Source organism: Dromiciops gliroides, chromosome 3, assembly GCF_019393635.1.
Source record: "Dromiciops gliroides isolate mDroGli1 chromosome 3, mDroGli1.pri, whole genome shotgun sequence".
NCBI lineage: Eukaryota > Metazoa > Chordata > Mammalia > Microbiotheria > Microbiotheriidae > Dromiciops > Dromiciops gliroides.
The window spans coordinates 656,836,328-656,852,807 of NC_057863.1; the positions used below are offsets into that span (position 1 = coordinate 656,836,328).

At 40.4% G+C, this 16,480-nt stretch overlaps 1 protein-coding gene across 9 annotated transcripts in view; it reads right to left on the reverse strand.

Moving 5' to 3' along the window:
- The window catches only part of LOC122746015 (cytosolic phospholipase A2 gamma-like), a 50,391-nt gene that overhangs the window by 9,878 nt on the left and 24,033 nt on the right, over positions 1-16,480 (reverse strand). For 8 of the 9 annotated variants that reach the window (XM_043991490.1, XM_043991491.1, XM_043991489.1 and 5 more), the window contains 5 exons: positions 16,253-16,370; positions 7,076-7,231; positions 6,591-6,644; positions 6,397-6,462; positions 862-969 (listed from right to left, as the gene is read on the reverse strand). In XM_043991490.1, the coding sequence (XP_043847425.1) occupies positions 862-969; positions 6,397-6,462; positions 6,591-6,644; positions 7,076-7,231; positions 16,253-16,370 (502 nt within the window). The remainder of the gene's footprint in view (positions 1-861; positions 970-6,396; positions 6,463-6,590; positions 6,645-7,075; positions 7,232-16,252; positions 16,371-16,480) is intronic. The other variant, XM_043991493.1, reaches the window with a different exon arrangement.

Sequence of the window (16,480 nt, forward strand, 5' to 3'; positions counted from 1 at the left end):
CCTGCTAAGACTTATATGAACTGATATATAGTTAAGTTAAGAGAGCATAAGCAGATGAACGTTGTACACAGTAACAGCAATATTATTTGATGAAGAACTCTGAATGACAACTATTATCAGCAATACAATGTTACAAAACAATCCCAAAGGACTAATGATGAAGCATCCTATCCACCCGCAAAGAAAGAACTGATATTGATTGAACACAGACTGAGGCATGTTATTTTTTACTTTCTTCTTTTGAGTCTTCTTATACAAAATTACTAATATGGAAATGTTTTACATAATTGCACATGTATAACCTATATATGATTGATTAGCACCTCGGGGATGGGGAGGAGAAGGAGGGAGGAATAGAAGTTGAAACTCAAAACTTTAAATAAAAATGTTTATTAAAAAAGAATACTATTGGGGCAGCTAGGTGGTGCAGTAGCATCGGCCCTGGAGTCAGGAGTACCTGAGTTCAAATCTGGCCTCAAAACACTTACTAGCTGCATGACCCTGGGCAAGTCACTTAACCCCAATTGCCTCACTAAAAACAAAACAAAACAAAAAGAATACTATTACTACTAATCATAATTAATAATTACTAATATTAATAACTTTCCATATATAATAAGTAAATAGTTTATTCTTTGAAAAAGAAGCCTGTATTTAGAGTCAGAAGACCCTGGTTCACCTCCCATCTCTGCCCCTAACTCCTTGTTGGTTCTAAAGCAAATCCCTCCTGTGCCTTTTCTGCAAAATGAGTCTGAGTCATTCTAATTTTGACATCCTATGCCTCTATGACACTTTGCTCAAAGGAGGGGCACTCTCCATGGTACTGAAAAGCTTACAGGAACTACCACCATCCCTTCCTACCTGTCATTTTACTCTGTAGATTTTTCAGGATGGGCAGATAGTCTCCATCTGTTTGGAAGGTGTAAACCAAGTTGAGCAGGTCTTCCATGATGTTTTTCAAAGTAGTTCCTGATAAGAAAAATCACAATATAAATTATATCCCTTCTTTCTTATCCCACCCCCACCCCCGCCTCCCACAGTGGCAAGAAAAGGTGGCTGAGGAGTAGGGAACCCTCTCTGCAGGTAGAAGGTCTAAGAATATGATAAAGGTATCTCTTCACAGGTAGTTGCCTACTGGCCCAAGCTTGAAGGCCCTGGGAGCAGTCAATAATTCTAGCTCTTAAGGCATCCTCACAAGTTGTACCAACACCAAGATCCTTAGAGAGGAGGAATCCATGACCTCATTTGGTCACCTAAATTGATCATCTGTAGAGAACTCAGAGGGCCAGAGGCCTTTTCTGAAGTTCCCCTTCCTGGTGTTATGCCCAAACCTTTAGGCTTGAGAAGGAAAGGTTAAAGTGTTCCAGACACTAGGCCAAGCCTTTGGGCTAATGAGGCACAGTCAAAATGTTCTGAGAATCAAGGACAGGCAGTAAGGAAGACAGCATAACAAAATTGCTAGGAGGAGAAGTTCTCATGGGCCTCAAGATATAAACAAAAAGCCAGGTGGTCTCACTACCCTGTAACCATTCCTGGGAATATGTTGTAGCAGTCAATTATAATTTGACGTGTGGTTTTGTTTCTCAAAAATGTTCTCATGAGCTCATGCTCTGTTTTACTATGAGAGGATTGCTAGGTAGGGGAATAAAGAAGCTTGCTGCATTTTAGAAAGAAAGTCTGCCTCCTGTCCTTCATCTCACCTTCTGCCCCTTTTTCATTCCCCAGATTTGAAACGCGGATCATTTCAATCATCCTAGAAGCAAATTCTTCTGTCTGGTCATCCTAAATCTTCCTTGCTGGATAGCAGCAAAATTAATGGAAAGAGTACCTTGGGGGCCGCTAGGTGGCGCAGTGGATAAAGCACCGGCCCTGGAGTCAGGAGTTCCTGAGTTCAAATCCGGCCTCGGACACTTGACACTTACTGGCTGTGTGACCCTGGGCAAGTCACTTAACCCCATTGCCCCGTAAAAAAAAAAAAAAGAGTACCTTGACTTGAATTTTAATCCTAGTTCTGACATTTCCTACATATATAATGTTAGTCAAATCACTTCCCTCACTTTGGTTTCTTCATCTCTAAAATGAGGGTGATGACATTTGCATGATCTGTTTCCCCAAGTTCTATTGGGAAAAGTGATTTGGAGACCTTAAAGCACTATGGGGGCAGCTAGGTGGCACAGTGGATAAAGCACTGGCCCTGGATTCAGGAGGACCTAAGTTCAAATCCAGCCTCAGGCACTTGACATTTAGTAGCTGTGTGACCCTGGGCAAGTTATTTAACCTTCATTGCCCCACCAAACAAAAAGGTACTATGAATATAGGAGTGACAATTATTGCTGTTGTTACTATTTTTTAAATCATGAAGTTGGTTGAGAGTAATGCTGTGTCACAGCCTAATCTTTCATTTTTTCAAAGAGTAAGAAATACATCAGAAGAGAAGAATAGCTATGATGACCACTTTCAAGTATTTGAAATCAATCATTCAAGCAAGCCAGCATGTATTAAAAGTCTGCTATGTGATAGGTACTAGGGTTATAAATACAAAGAGTAAAGGAATCCTTACTGCATATACTGTGTGTATATATATGTATATATACATATATACACACACTGTATGTATATCTATACTATATATGTGTATGTATATATGTACATGTATGTATATTTCTACTGTGTATACATATATATACATGTATACATATGTGGATATATGGGTGGGTATGTGTGTATAGATGTATATACATATATAAAGATATACAGAATAAATATAAGGATAAGGACAAAACTTGCAATTTTACTGCTATAGGGAATAACTAGGAGAGGAAAACTCCCTCTACCAATGCCGGATGTCACTTTCTCAGTAATTTAAAGTCCTGGAGAGTTACCCAGAACACCATGCTCAGGACCATAGTCAGAATGTTTTTCAGACATTGCAAATGCAAAAGCAAGGCAGTTGGCCTCTCTAGTAACACCAAAGTGTGTTTGCCTCGGCACTTTCAGAATGTATACCAAGGGGGGCTGACTGGGTTGTCCTAAAACCATTTCACAAATTGATATATTGCAGCATGACTTACATGGAAATGTGTTTTGTATGACTAAACATGTATAACTTATGTAAAATGCCTTGCCTTCTCAATGAGGGGGGAAAGGGAAGGAGGGAGATAATTTGGAACTCAAAACTTGAAAAAAGCATGTTCAAATTGTTTTTACATGTAATTGGAAAAAATAAAATATTTTTAAAAGAAAATAAATCTATGTGTAGAATCTTGAAGGGATGAAATAAGGAACAAAGCTCCTAGTTTAAAAGAGAAGACAATTGTCAGCTCTAAGAGTCTCTGGTGTGAGTTTTAGACATAGCCCTGCCCTTAGGGGATCCCTCAGCTTGAGGGAGGAGGCACAGCTGTGCCACAGAGACAGTACTGGGGTGACAGTGTAGACCTTACTTCAAACAGCCCCCAGTCTGAGGGAAGAGATTTGGCATCTGGCTGATATAGAAAACCCAGTTCTGGCTGCATCCCAGTTAAGGAGTATAGCTCCCACTGAGCACAAGGTGACAACTGTCAGGCACGATTCAAGAACCACTGAATCACCTCCATCTAATACAGCTCATAAACATTTCAGGCAAGATTGGCATCTAAACAACAGGGTCACTATGAGTCTGGAGACAATTATGCAAGACTCATATATTCCAGCCAATAACTAGCTCTCCAATAGGGTAATGCCCCAACAGCAACCTCAAGTTCAATGCCTTCATGGTGTGGTAAAAAGTGAGTTTTTTAACAGCCGGTTAGCAATATCTGAAAGACACCAGTTTTTTGAAGGACCACCCTTTTGGGGAGGAGACCGTGAGGAGCCGCCAGTCTGTCTGCTAAGCACTCCACTTCCTGGGTACGAGCTTAAAAGGCAAGGAGAGAACGGAAGTAAGGTCTTTTTCCACTCTCCTCACTTGCTGGCTTGCACTGCACACACAGTCGCTGACTCAGGTTTGACTAGGCCTGGTTCTCCATAATAGCACGTGCTTGACACAGTTCTCAGCCTCAGAGGTGGCCTTGGGTTTTTGGTGAGTTCTATATGGAATACAGGCTAAGCTTAGATCTAAGACTATTTGTTTGTATTTCTACTTTCCTATCTCTCTAATCAACATCACCTTGTAATTCCCAAACAATAAAAGCCCTAACTAAAGATCAGAGGCTTCTTCCACTTACTAGTCTGGGAGATAAATAAGGGAAAGGTTGTTAAAAGGGAGTTTAGGGGCAGCTAGATGGCGCAGTGGATAAAGCACCGGCCCTGGATTCAGGAGTATCTGAGTTCAAATCCGGCCTCAGACACTTGACACTTACTAGCTGTGTGACCTTGGGCAAGTCACTTAACCCCCATTGCCCCACAAAATTTAAAAAAAAAAAGGGGAGTTTAATGCTCTTGTATCCAATTTTAAATCTCACAATGGGGAATTACTCTAAGTGTTGTATATGTAAATTGTCCCTTTGTTATATGACTTTTTTGGTTGATTAAGGGAACAGGAATAGAATATTCATGTGAAAGATAATGATGAAATGAACTTGAAAAGAAATTCAACCCTCAAACAAAAATACTTGAGGAGAGATACAGATGTCCTGTGGACTTGAGAGAAAATTTCCTCTCACACAAATGTATCAATAGGACCTGATGGAAGACAGATCAATTGAGGTAGGGAAGGCTATGCATTGTGGTCTCTCCACTCATTTACACATGACTATATAAATAATTTGAAGATTTAAATAGAAATTATAAATCAAATACCTGTTTAGAATGCACAGAATGACTACATGAGGACTATTGGGGTTATTCTTGCCAGGAAGGTAGAATTTTTTGTTTCATATCATAAGATAAAAATGTGTTACCATTTATGAAGAGGCCCTGATTTGAAGCATTATAAATTATATTGAGAAAACCAGAAGATATAGAAAATAGAATGTGAGAAGCTAAGCACAGGAGGAGTCAGGAGCTGAGAATAGAATGCATAGAGAGAAGCAACTGACAAAACACAAAATATAGAAGTTGATAGTAACTGAGCAAGTTTGGACAGGTAGGTTTTGCAGCTGAAGTCAGTAGCTGTTTGATTGCAGAAGAGCTCTGTAGGTACTTGAAGGTGGTTAAAGAACATGAGTCCTTCCTCTATCAAAAAAGTTGTTTGGCTCATTGTCAGTTAGTGCCACTTGGGAGATAGGAAATCTTTCAGGGGTGCCTGGGTTACTCTTTACTGCTCTTTATAGCTTGAGAAGGGAGAACTTCTCATAACTCATAGAGAACAGACCTGATTAGCTTGGCTGATTCCAGACTTAATGGAACTACTTTTCACCAAAATAACATAATATTATATTTTGCTTAAAGAAAGAGTCCAACACTTTATCAATGCCACTGGCAGCTATGTGCTAAAAGAACTTGATACTGCTTCAGTAGCCCAGGAGTAGCAGTGAAGTGGCTTTGCTAAACAGAAGATCAACTAGCTGAAAAATTATTTTGCCAACCAAGTGATGGATAGTACATACTAAAAAGATCAAAAACTCTGAAGACTATTCCAGTCATTTATTGACCCAAGAACATGAATTATTTGACTTCAGTAAGTGTGTGTCCACCCTACTCTCTTTCCTTTCCCTTGGGGACACTCTGTGCATTAGTCGGTAGGCTTATCGGTAGACTATAATTTTCCATTATTCCTGTGTTTGACTGCTACAGAATAAATGTTATGGTTACTTTTTGGTTTTCCTCATTATTTATAAATGCTTCATATCTAAGATTCAATGGAGGGGCAGCTAGGTGATGCAGTGGATAGAACACCAGATTCAGGAGGACCTGAGTTCAAATCTGGCCTCAGAACCTTGACACTTACTAGCTGTGTGACCCTGGGCAAGTCACTTAACCCCAGTTGCCTCACCAAAAAAAAAAAAAAACCCTCAATGGTCCCTTTTTCTCACTGGTCCCCTGTAAACCTAAGGGAGTTAACTGGGTTTCCCTAAGATGATTTCACAAGTTGACATGCTGAATCTCAAAGGGATGAAACAATGAACATAGCTAGGGAGTATGACTCCCGCTGAGTATAAGGGTATGGCCATCAGATATAATTCAAAAGCCACTGGTTCCAGTCCACATAATCCAGCTCATGAAAGTTTTGAGCAAGATGAGTATGTTTATCATAATTTATTTATAATTACCCAATATTACCTTTCTTAACCTGATCCTTGGAGCAGCTAGGTGGTACAGTGAATAGAGCACCAGCCTTGGGGTCAGAAGAACCCAAGATCAAATATGGCCTGAGATACTTACTATGTGACTCTGGGCAAGTTACTTAACCCTGGTTGCCTCAAAAAACCTGATCCTTGCTACCCCGAAGCATAATACCATCCAAGTTCAGATTCTTACCTTCAGGCTCCATAATGAGCCTTTTTTCCTGGGTGCTTGAAAAATGGATAAATTTCTGCAAGAAATCTATAGGGAGAATGGAAATTCTTTCACTAAGAATTAGGTGAAAGGCCCATCCTGGCCCCAAACTCCACCTTATTCAATTCCCACCCCCTTTCTCTGAACCCTGATGAAAACCTCTTTCTCACACCTACCCTTGATGGTTTTGAGAGTAGTGTTTTTGTCAGCCAGAGCACTACCACATACTGCTGCAGAGAAGAAGAGGAGAAAAAGATCACAAAAAGGAATTAAAGGCTGGGTTCTTATTTGGCATTTTGTATCTCTAAGCATCAAAGAACACTGCTCTGTCTATTTGCCCATTCAGATTGATAGAGAGAATGAGACACCCAAGTCACCAGTAGAGACATGGAAGTAAGAGTATTTCACATCTGGGTATCAAATTACATAAAGAGTTAACAAGGTTTCATACTGGGGGTACACATCAAGAAGTAATCTCACCCAGTTCAGCAGAGGCTTTTCAAACTGCTCCCATTCTCTCATCCAGCCCCATAGTTGAGGAATCCCTGGGAACCAGTATTTTACTTGAATGCCAAAGGATGTGAGAGTAACATGTGAAAGAGGGATAACCCCTTTGCTCCTGTTGCCCTGCCTCTTGTTGGAGAATAGATTCAGTCCTTACCTCGCAGGTAGGAGAAATCCCTTTCAGCTTTTTGTTGGATGAGCTTCCCTCCCTCAAACCTACTCCCACAATGAGTGGTAGAGACATAAGCACCAGGTGTTGAGGAGCCAAGTGTTGGGTAGCCAACCCAATCAGGAGTGAATTCAAACCAGGCATCTGGAAAGATAACAAAACTGTATGAGTAGATTTTACACCAGGGTAGGAGTCACAAGAGAATGAGATTCGCACTCAAAAATTCACACCATGGTCTGGGGTTTCTACAAGGATAGACTCACACCAACATGGGGATTTATATCCAGTTCCTTTCACACTAAGACAAGTTCCTACTTCATGTTCCCTATCACCTACTTTTCCCCTAGAGATCTGTTCACTATACAAGTCTCTTCCTAATGACTCCCTGGCACCAACTAGTTGGATATAATCAGGAAATGAGACTGGACCAAACTCAGTAGAAGAAAACCAGATTGGTCAATTGAATTTCCCCAACATTCACTTAATTAATAAGGTACTTAGGAGACAAGTTGTAAACACCAAAAAGGAGTGTTTTAATAAGAGACTGGGGATCTCAATGAGCATGGAGAACAGGAAAGTTTTGTAAAGACCTGCAAGGAGTATGTGATCTTTGTATTTTTGCAACAGTAAAATAACTGTTTTCTATGTTCAAAATGCAGACTATTCCCCTTCCCAGGAAAGAAGAATGATAATTTGACAAACCGTGAAAGTTAGAAGGGACCTCAGTAGCCATATACTCCAATGGCCAATTACCCTAACCCTAATTCACTCGCATACCTGGCAAGTGGCCATCTAGTGTCTGTTGGAATACCTCTAAGGAGAAGGAAGATACCACCTCAGCATGGGCACAACCAAAGAAGATGCCACTTTAACAGGGAGGCCACCAAAGGAGGCACCAGGGCAGGAGGGAGGCAATGCTCCTTTTAAGAAGATGGGGGAATCGTCCTGATATAAAAGCTAAATCAGCCTCATTGCAAATTCCCCCCATTTCCATCTGAGATGAAGCAGAACAAATCTAAGCCCTCCTCCATAGAACAGCCATCCATATAGCTGAAGACAGTGGTCATATACCCCCAAGTCTTCTCTTCTTCAGATTAAACATTCCCAAGTCTTTTAACTAACGCTTATATGTCATGAATTTGAGACTGTTCACAAGCCTGGTTGCCCTTCTCTGAGTTATCTTGTCAATGACCCTCTTAAACTATGCTACCCAGAACTAAAAATGATGCAGAGGTTCAAAAGTGTCAAATAAGGGGCAGCTAGGTGGTGCAGTGGATAGAGCACCAGCCCTAGATTCAGGAGGACCTGAGTTCAAATTCAGTTTCAGACACAACACTTTACTAGCTGTGTGACCCTGGGCAAGTCACTTAACCCTCATTGCCCTGCAAAACAAAAAGTGTCAAATAATTCATCTCCATGCTCCATATTATCAGGAGAAGTGAAGTTATTCTTAAAAAAAAGAAAAATTCTTAAAAGTGCAAGTGGGGCTTCAATGTGAAAATTAAAAATTTAAGAAAGATTTGAAGAAGCAGAGGGGAAAGCTGACCTGTGTAAGGAAGTTGGAGAATGGAAGAATGTGACAAAGGTGAGGAAGGGAAGGGGTGCCATTGTCCATTTGAAACCTAAAAAGGAAAGTTGAACAGAGGAGGGAACCAACTGTACATTGGGTGAGGAAGCAGCTGCAGATTCTCTGAGAAATGTTAAGGTAGATTCCCAATATCTATCAAGTGAGATTAGGGGAATGATTAGGGTAAAATATCAAAGAGTAGAGGTATTCGGTATCTCCCCAGTGAGGCATACTCAATCAGCTGATGTTGACCTCATGAAAACAGAGGGATCAGTTGTCTTCTTGGAGCATGTGTCTGATACATAACAGGGAACCTACCAAGATCTGTCAAAATGGACAACCACTACCAAGTTCTGGCGATCCAAGCACAAATACTATTGCCAGATAAAATCTTAAAAAGTGCAGCCAAAGATTACAATGGGTTGGGTTTGGGTTTGTTTTTATTTTGAAATTGGGATTTGGACCATTACTTAATATAGGAATGAGCAGCTACTGGCTGGGGATAAAATATACCTAATAAAAGCTTAAAAATGGATTTTCCAGGGGGCAGCTAGGTGGCACAGTAGATAAAGCACCAGCCCTGGATTCAAGAAGACCTGAGTTCAAATCTGGCCTCAGACGCTTGACGCTTACTAGCTGTGTGACCCTGAGCAAGTCACTTAACCCTCATTGCCCCACCCAAAAAAATGTATTTTCTAGTACCTTGCAAATGTAATCCAAAAAGGCTCTCAACAGAAAAGGATGTGGGAGGGAGAAACCTGATTATCTACCCATCTATCTCTACATACCTACATATATGTGCAAAGACAGATTCTCCAAGCTGGATGCCAAAGAGAGTAGTTATAATGAAAAATAGCAATTGAAACATCCACAAGTCCAGAGAAGGCAAAAATCCAAGAAAAAGTCAGTAGTAACTTATTTTGAGGCATTTATATAAAAATAAATCAGGTCATACTGCTATGTAAGAAGGAAAATTTGAATTCACCAGTGTCACTAAGACTGGGCAGGATGAGAACCCTGATGAGAGGGAAGGAGGAAGAGAGGCAGAAAGAGAAGGAGGAGAAAAAGGAGGAGGAGAGGGAAGAGGAGGAGGAGAAAGAGGAGGAGGAGGAGAAAGAGAAGGAGAAGGAGGAGAAGGAGAAGACAAAGAAGATGAAGGAGAAGGAGAAGACAAAGAAGATGAAGGAGAAGGAGAAGACAAAGGAGAAGATGAAGACGAAGACGAAGAGGAAGAAGACAAAGACAAAGATGAAGACAAAGAAGAAGAGAGCAGCTAGGTGGCACAGTGGATAGAGCACTGGCCCTGGAGTAAAGAGGACCTGAATTCAAATCCAGCCTCAGATATTTGACACTTACCAACTGTGTGACCCTGGGCAAGTCACTTAACCCCAATTGCCTCACCAAGAGGAAGAAGAAGAAGAAGAAGAAGAAGAAGAAGAAGAAGAAGAAGAAGAAGAAGAAGAAGAAGAAGAAATTATTTAAATTGGGTGTAACAACATTATATGCTAAGGACATATTTCATTTGATGGAATCCAAGAAAAGCAGAGGAAGGAATGCATGATGGAGAGCATTTGGGTGCAAATCAATGAAGAGAGAAAAAGAGAGAATTTTGTCATCAAAGTATACTACAAATCACCTGGACAGAAAGAGAAAATAGATGAGGAGTTCAGGGAACAGATCACCAACCTGGCACAAAGCTAGAATACTATGGTGATGGGAGACTTTGTATAGATCGCTGGTAGAATTTCCTTTCCCCCTAAAGCAGAAGAGCTCATAACCTCTTGACTTACATAAGTGCTCATTTTGTCCTTCAAAAGGTTGAGGAACCAACACGGGCAAATTCTGTGCTGGGTATGATTCTCACTAACAGGAAGGAAATAGTTTCTGACATAGAAATGATGTAATCTTTGCTGAAAAGTGACCATTCCCTCCTAGAGTTTGTGATACAGGAGAGAAAATCTGGGCATACCCCAACATGTACACCAGATTTGTGGAAAGCAGATTTCCATGAATTCCAAGGAAAGATAGGAAAGGTTAATTACGAAAACAGGAAGATCTTCCCTATTCATGAGAATATAAACTTGCAGGGACCCTTTTGGTTTTTGGAATAAATCAGGATGATTTATAGGTTTGTTTTCTTCCTCAAAAGCCTGGACCACTTCCTTGGAACAAAACAGAACTTTTGCAGAAGTTCCAGAAACAGATGAGTGTATTCCAGTCAAAGCAGGATGTTTTCTTTGTTTAAAACTATACATAGGGCAGCTAGGTGGCGCAGTAGATAAAGCACCAGCTCTGGATTCAGGCGTACCTGAGTTCAAATCTGGCCTCAGACACTTAACACTTACTAGATGTGTGGCACTGGGCAAGTCACTTAACCCTCATTGCCCCACCAAAAAAAGAAAGAAAGAAAGGAAGGAAGAAAGAAAGAAAGAAAGAAAGAAAGAAAGAAAGAAAGAAAGAAAGAAAGAAAGAAAGAAGGAAAGAAAGAAGGAAAGAAAGAAAGAAAGAAAAACTACATATAAGGCTTCACTGCGAAAGTGGTCTTTGAAATCTCACCTGTGGAGAGGACACTCTTCCCAGGACCTTTCTCAATCAGGACTCTGGAAGTTGTGAACCAGGATTCCTGAGCTAGAAATCTAGATGTTGATGCTTCCCTGATTTGGTGATTTATGTCTTTATTATTGTAGTTGTGGTTTGAATTATTATTGTGTCTTTGTTTCTCTATTTCTGTGATCCTAAAACCTATAGTCCTTGTCTAACTTGCTATCCTATAATTAATAAAGTTCTTGTAACTCTAGAAGAAGTGTGTGTGCTTATTATACCTCACAAATCCCCAAACCTTTACAATATAGATGGGTAGGACCCATAGACTTAAAGGCTGCAGTCAAAGTCAGCCCAAGAAGCATGGGAAATTCTCTGGGATGAAATTCTGAAGATAAAAGGAAGTAATTTTGATGAGGAAGAAAAATACAAACCATCTGAAAACATGGATGCATAAGGAACTCACCAACTTTTGTAAAAGATATGTACAGCAGATAAAAGTAGAGACATGCAACAGAGAATGAATACAAGGTCATGGAACAGTCTTGTAAGAATTGTGGAGGCAGCTAGGTGGCACAGTGGATAAAGCACCAGCCCTGGATTCAGGAGGACCTGAGTTCAAATCTGGGTTCAAACACTAGCTGTGTGACCCTAGGCAAGTCACTTAACCCTCATTTCCCCACCCCACCCCCCAAAAAAAGAATTGTGTCAGGATGACACGGCTCAGAATGAACAGAGATTGGCATGGGAGCCTAAAGATGAAAAAAGGAAGTTGGTAACTATGTTGGAGAAAGAGGAAAATCAAAGAAATGGTAGGGCTACTGGCTGGGGGCAGGGGTGGTATGACACAATGATAATTGACAAAAGAGAGGAAAAAGAGATGCTCATTTATTTTCCTTCTGTTTTCTCTGCCAAAGAAAAAGATTTTCACACTAGAAAAGACAAAATGAAAATGTATAACAGAGTATTGATACTTAACATAGGTAACAAGGTAGTAAGTGAACACCCTGCTGAACTTAATGAATTCAGGTCCCCTGGACCAGATGAACCAAATCCTTTGATACTTACTGAAAGAATTGCTGGATGGGATGTCTAGGGTCCCTTCAGTGATATCTTAAAGACTGCAGAGAATGAGTGAAGGACCACAGAATTAGAGAAGAGTAAATGTTACACCAGTATAGACCAATGAGTTCAACTTTGATTCCTGGGGAATTGGTTGAATAGGTTAATAAAGAGATGGTTGGAAGAGGAGGGTGGTGGTGGTGGTGGTGGAGGTGGTGGTGGTGATAATGTTAGTAATACCTAACAAATCTAAAGAGGGAAGCAGTGATGACAAGGAAGTATAACTTTACCCAGAACAGGTCATGATAAACTAAGCACTATTCCTTTAACTGTGTTACTACTAAACCAGCAGATCATGGGAATGTTTTAAATAATTTGACCTAGACTTTAGCAAATCACTTGACAAAGTATTCTTGGGGGAAAAGATGGAGACGTGTGTGCTAGATGATAATTCACCACTATTTGAATGGACAGTCTCAAAGGGTAGTTTATGAATCAATATTATCTTGAAATGAGATCACCAGGGAAAATCCCCCAGGGTTCTGTACTTCTCCCTGTGCTATTTTTTTTTTTTTTTAGTGAGGCAATTGGGGTTAAGTGACTTGCCCAGGGTCACACAGCTAGTAAGTGTCAAGTGTCTGAGGCCGGATTTGAACTCAGGTACTCCTGACTCCAGGGCTGGTGCTTTATCCACTGCGCCACCTAGCTGCCCCTCCCTGTGCTATTTTGATATTTCTATCAGTTACTTTAATAAAGGCGTAGATGAGCTGCTCATTAAATTTGTTATACCAGTCAGTATAACAGATTACCAAATCAAGATCCCAGATATTTTTCGCAGGCTACCTACTAAAGTATTAGGATAAATCTAAGGAGATGAAATTCCATAGAAATCCCAAGTCCTATGCTGGAGGTCCAAAAGGTAACTTCTCAAGTCCAAGATAAGTAGGAGGCATGGTGTGTCAGACAGCAGTTTGTCTAACAAAGGTGTGAGAGTTTGAGACGGCAGCAAGCTCAGTGAATCAGTCACATGATTATAGCAGGCCCCCAAACTGATACCACCTTGAGTGGTGTTGAAGAGTATACATGTCAGGAATAAATGGATAATCCCATTGTATCTTGCCTTAGTTCACACCCCATCAGAAGATACTGTTCAGTTCTGAGGTCCACAGTATAGAAATTACAGTGATAATCACAAGATACTCCAGAGAAGGGCAACCAAGACAGCGAATAGATGATTGCATGTCACATGAGGATTGGTTGAAGAAGTTGGGGATACTGAGTCATGAGAAAGAGGACTTCATTGGAACCTTTGACACTGTTGATTATCATCACCTCAGATAATCTCTCTTCTGCAAGTTTTTGTCTTATTGATTTTTCCTGGTTCTCATCCTACCCATGTAGGACTCCTCCCCAGTCCTTCCTGAATCATCAGTAATATGGGCATGTCCATCATTGGTGCTCTCCAAGGCTCTGTCCTAAGCCCTCTTCTCTTTTTTCTCTATGCCATCCTTCTTGGTAATTTTATCAGCTCCCACGGGTCCAATTGTTACCTCTACATGGCTGACTCCCAGATCTTTATATGCAGCAATAATCTCTCCCCTGAGCTTGAGTCCTGTAAAACCAACTGACTTATAGAAATCTCAAACTGGACATTCCATAAGCATCTCACAACTTGACAGGTCTAAAACAGAATCCATTTACATCTTCCTCCCATCTTCCACATTTTCCTATTACTGTCAAATAATTCATCATCCATCCAGTCATTCAGCCTTAATTGCCATGCTCCATTCCTCATTCCCATTTATCCCATATATCCAATATGTTATCAATTATTGTCATTTATACTTTCACAAAATCACTAATAGGGGTCCCCTTCTCTCCATTCACACAGGCACCACCCTTATTCAGACTCTCGTCACCTCTCACACAGACTACTGCAAGGTCCTCCTAATGGCTTCCCCAACGGTAGAAAGAACATGAGAATAACTAGATATATACAGAGTAGATGGAAGATGACTATCTCAGAGGGAAAGGTACTGTCTTTCTTGGGGGAAGGGGTACTGAGAAAGGTCTTTAAAATATGGGATTTGAGCTGAATGAAGCAAACTGGAGAAGCTACGACATGGAAATGAAAAGTGAGCATGATCCAAACACAAAGAATAGCTAGCAGCAATGAAGAAAGAGAACATTCTATTCAAGGTACAACAAACGGGCTGGTTTTGCTTGGTTGCAGAATATGTGGAGAGGAATTAAGTAGGAGAAGACTGACAAAGGAGGAAGGGGGCAAAGTAGTAAAGTCAATCAGGGATAGATCCACTGGTCAGGGAAAATTAAGTGGAGGTTGGTACTCTGGTATGTGTTGGACTCAATGATCACTCAGATCATCTCCATCCCTGAAATTCTGTGACGATATGGCAAATTTTTCTTCAAAAGGAGCTTGGGGGGCAGCTAGGTGGCTCAGTAGATAGAGCACCAGCCCTGGATTCAGGAGTACCTGAGTTCAAATCCAGTCTCAGACACTTAACACTTACTAGCTGTGTGACTGTGGGCAAGTCACTTAACCCCAATTGCCTCACTAAAAAAAAGGAGCTCAGCTCCATAAGCTATGGAGACCTTCCTAGGGTTATGAGCCTGGCCACACACTGCCTGATGTCACTGCCCAAAATAGGCCTTCTAGAGAACAGTTTATGACCAAACAAGAGATAGAGAATATTATGAAATGCAAAATGGATGGTTTTGATTACATTAAGTTAAAAAGGTTTTGTACAAACAGAAGCGATGCATCCAAAATTAGAAGGGAGACAATTTTTATAGCCAGTATTTCTGATAAAGGCCTCATTTCTAAAATATATCAGGAACTAAATCAAATTTATAAGAAACCAAGTCATTTGCCAATTGAGAAATGGTCAAAGGATATGAACAGGCAGTTTTCTGATGAAGAAATCAAAGCTATCTATTGCCATATGAAAAAGTGCTCTAAATCACTATTGATTAGAGAGATGCAGATTAAAACAACTCTGAGGTACCACCTGACACCTATCAGATTGGCTAATATGACAAAAAGGGAAAATAATAAATGTTGGAGAAGCTGTGGAAAAATTGGAACACTAATGCATTGTTGGTGGAGCTGTGAACTGATCCAACCATTCTGGAGAGCAATTTAGAATTATGGCCAAAGGGCTATAAAGCTGTACATACCCTTTGACCCAGCAATACTACTATTAGGTCTTTTTCCCAAAGAGATCATAAAAAATGGAAAAGGACCCACATGTACAAAAATATTTATAGCTGCTCTTTTTGTGGTGGCAAGGAATTGGAAATTCCTTGGGTTGCCCATCAATTGGGGAATGGGTAAACAAGTTGTTGTATATTAATGTAATGGAATACTATTGTGCTGTAAGAAATGATGTGCAGGCAGATTTCAGAGAAACCTGGAAGGACTTACATGAACTGATGCTGAGTGAGATGAGCAGAACCAGGAGAACATTGTACACAGTGTCAACAACATTATGTGTTAATCAACTGTGATAGATTTGATTCTTCTCAGCAATACAATGGTCCAAGATAGTTCTAAAGGACTCATGATGGAAAATGTTCTCCAAATCCAGAAAAAAAAAAGAACTGGGGAATCTAGATGCAGATTGAACCATACTATTTCTATTGTTCTTGTTGTTGTTGTTTTTCTTTTTTGAGGTTTTTCCTTTTTGCTCTGATTTTTCTTTCACAGCATGACTAATGCAGAAATATTTTTAATGTGATTGTATATATATAACCCATATCAGATTACTTGCTGTCTTGGGGAGGAGGAAGGGAAGGGAGGGAGGGAGAAAAATTTGAAACTAGAAATTTTATAAAAACAAATGTTGAAAACTATCTCTACACATGAATGGAAAATAATAAAATACTCTTATGGGGAAAAAAATAGGCCTTCTGGACAGATATCTTGCCACCCCACCCAAAGTCTCCTCCAGGGGAGATGCCAGGCCCATGCTCACTCTGAGTATTCTTCCTTGCACCAGACTTGAGGTAATGATCAATGGTGGTGAATATCGGATACGGCACAGTCCCCTTCTCAGAATGATCTCTCACATGGGACAGATGGGCATCTAGAAGCTGATAGAGTTACAAGGAAGAGATTACAAAACAGAGAACTGAAAAATGATTCAGGGAGTTGTGTCTCCCATGGAGCTAGGAGGTGCTAAGAGGTCACCAATTCAGAGTTT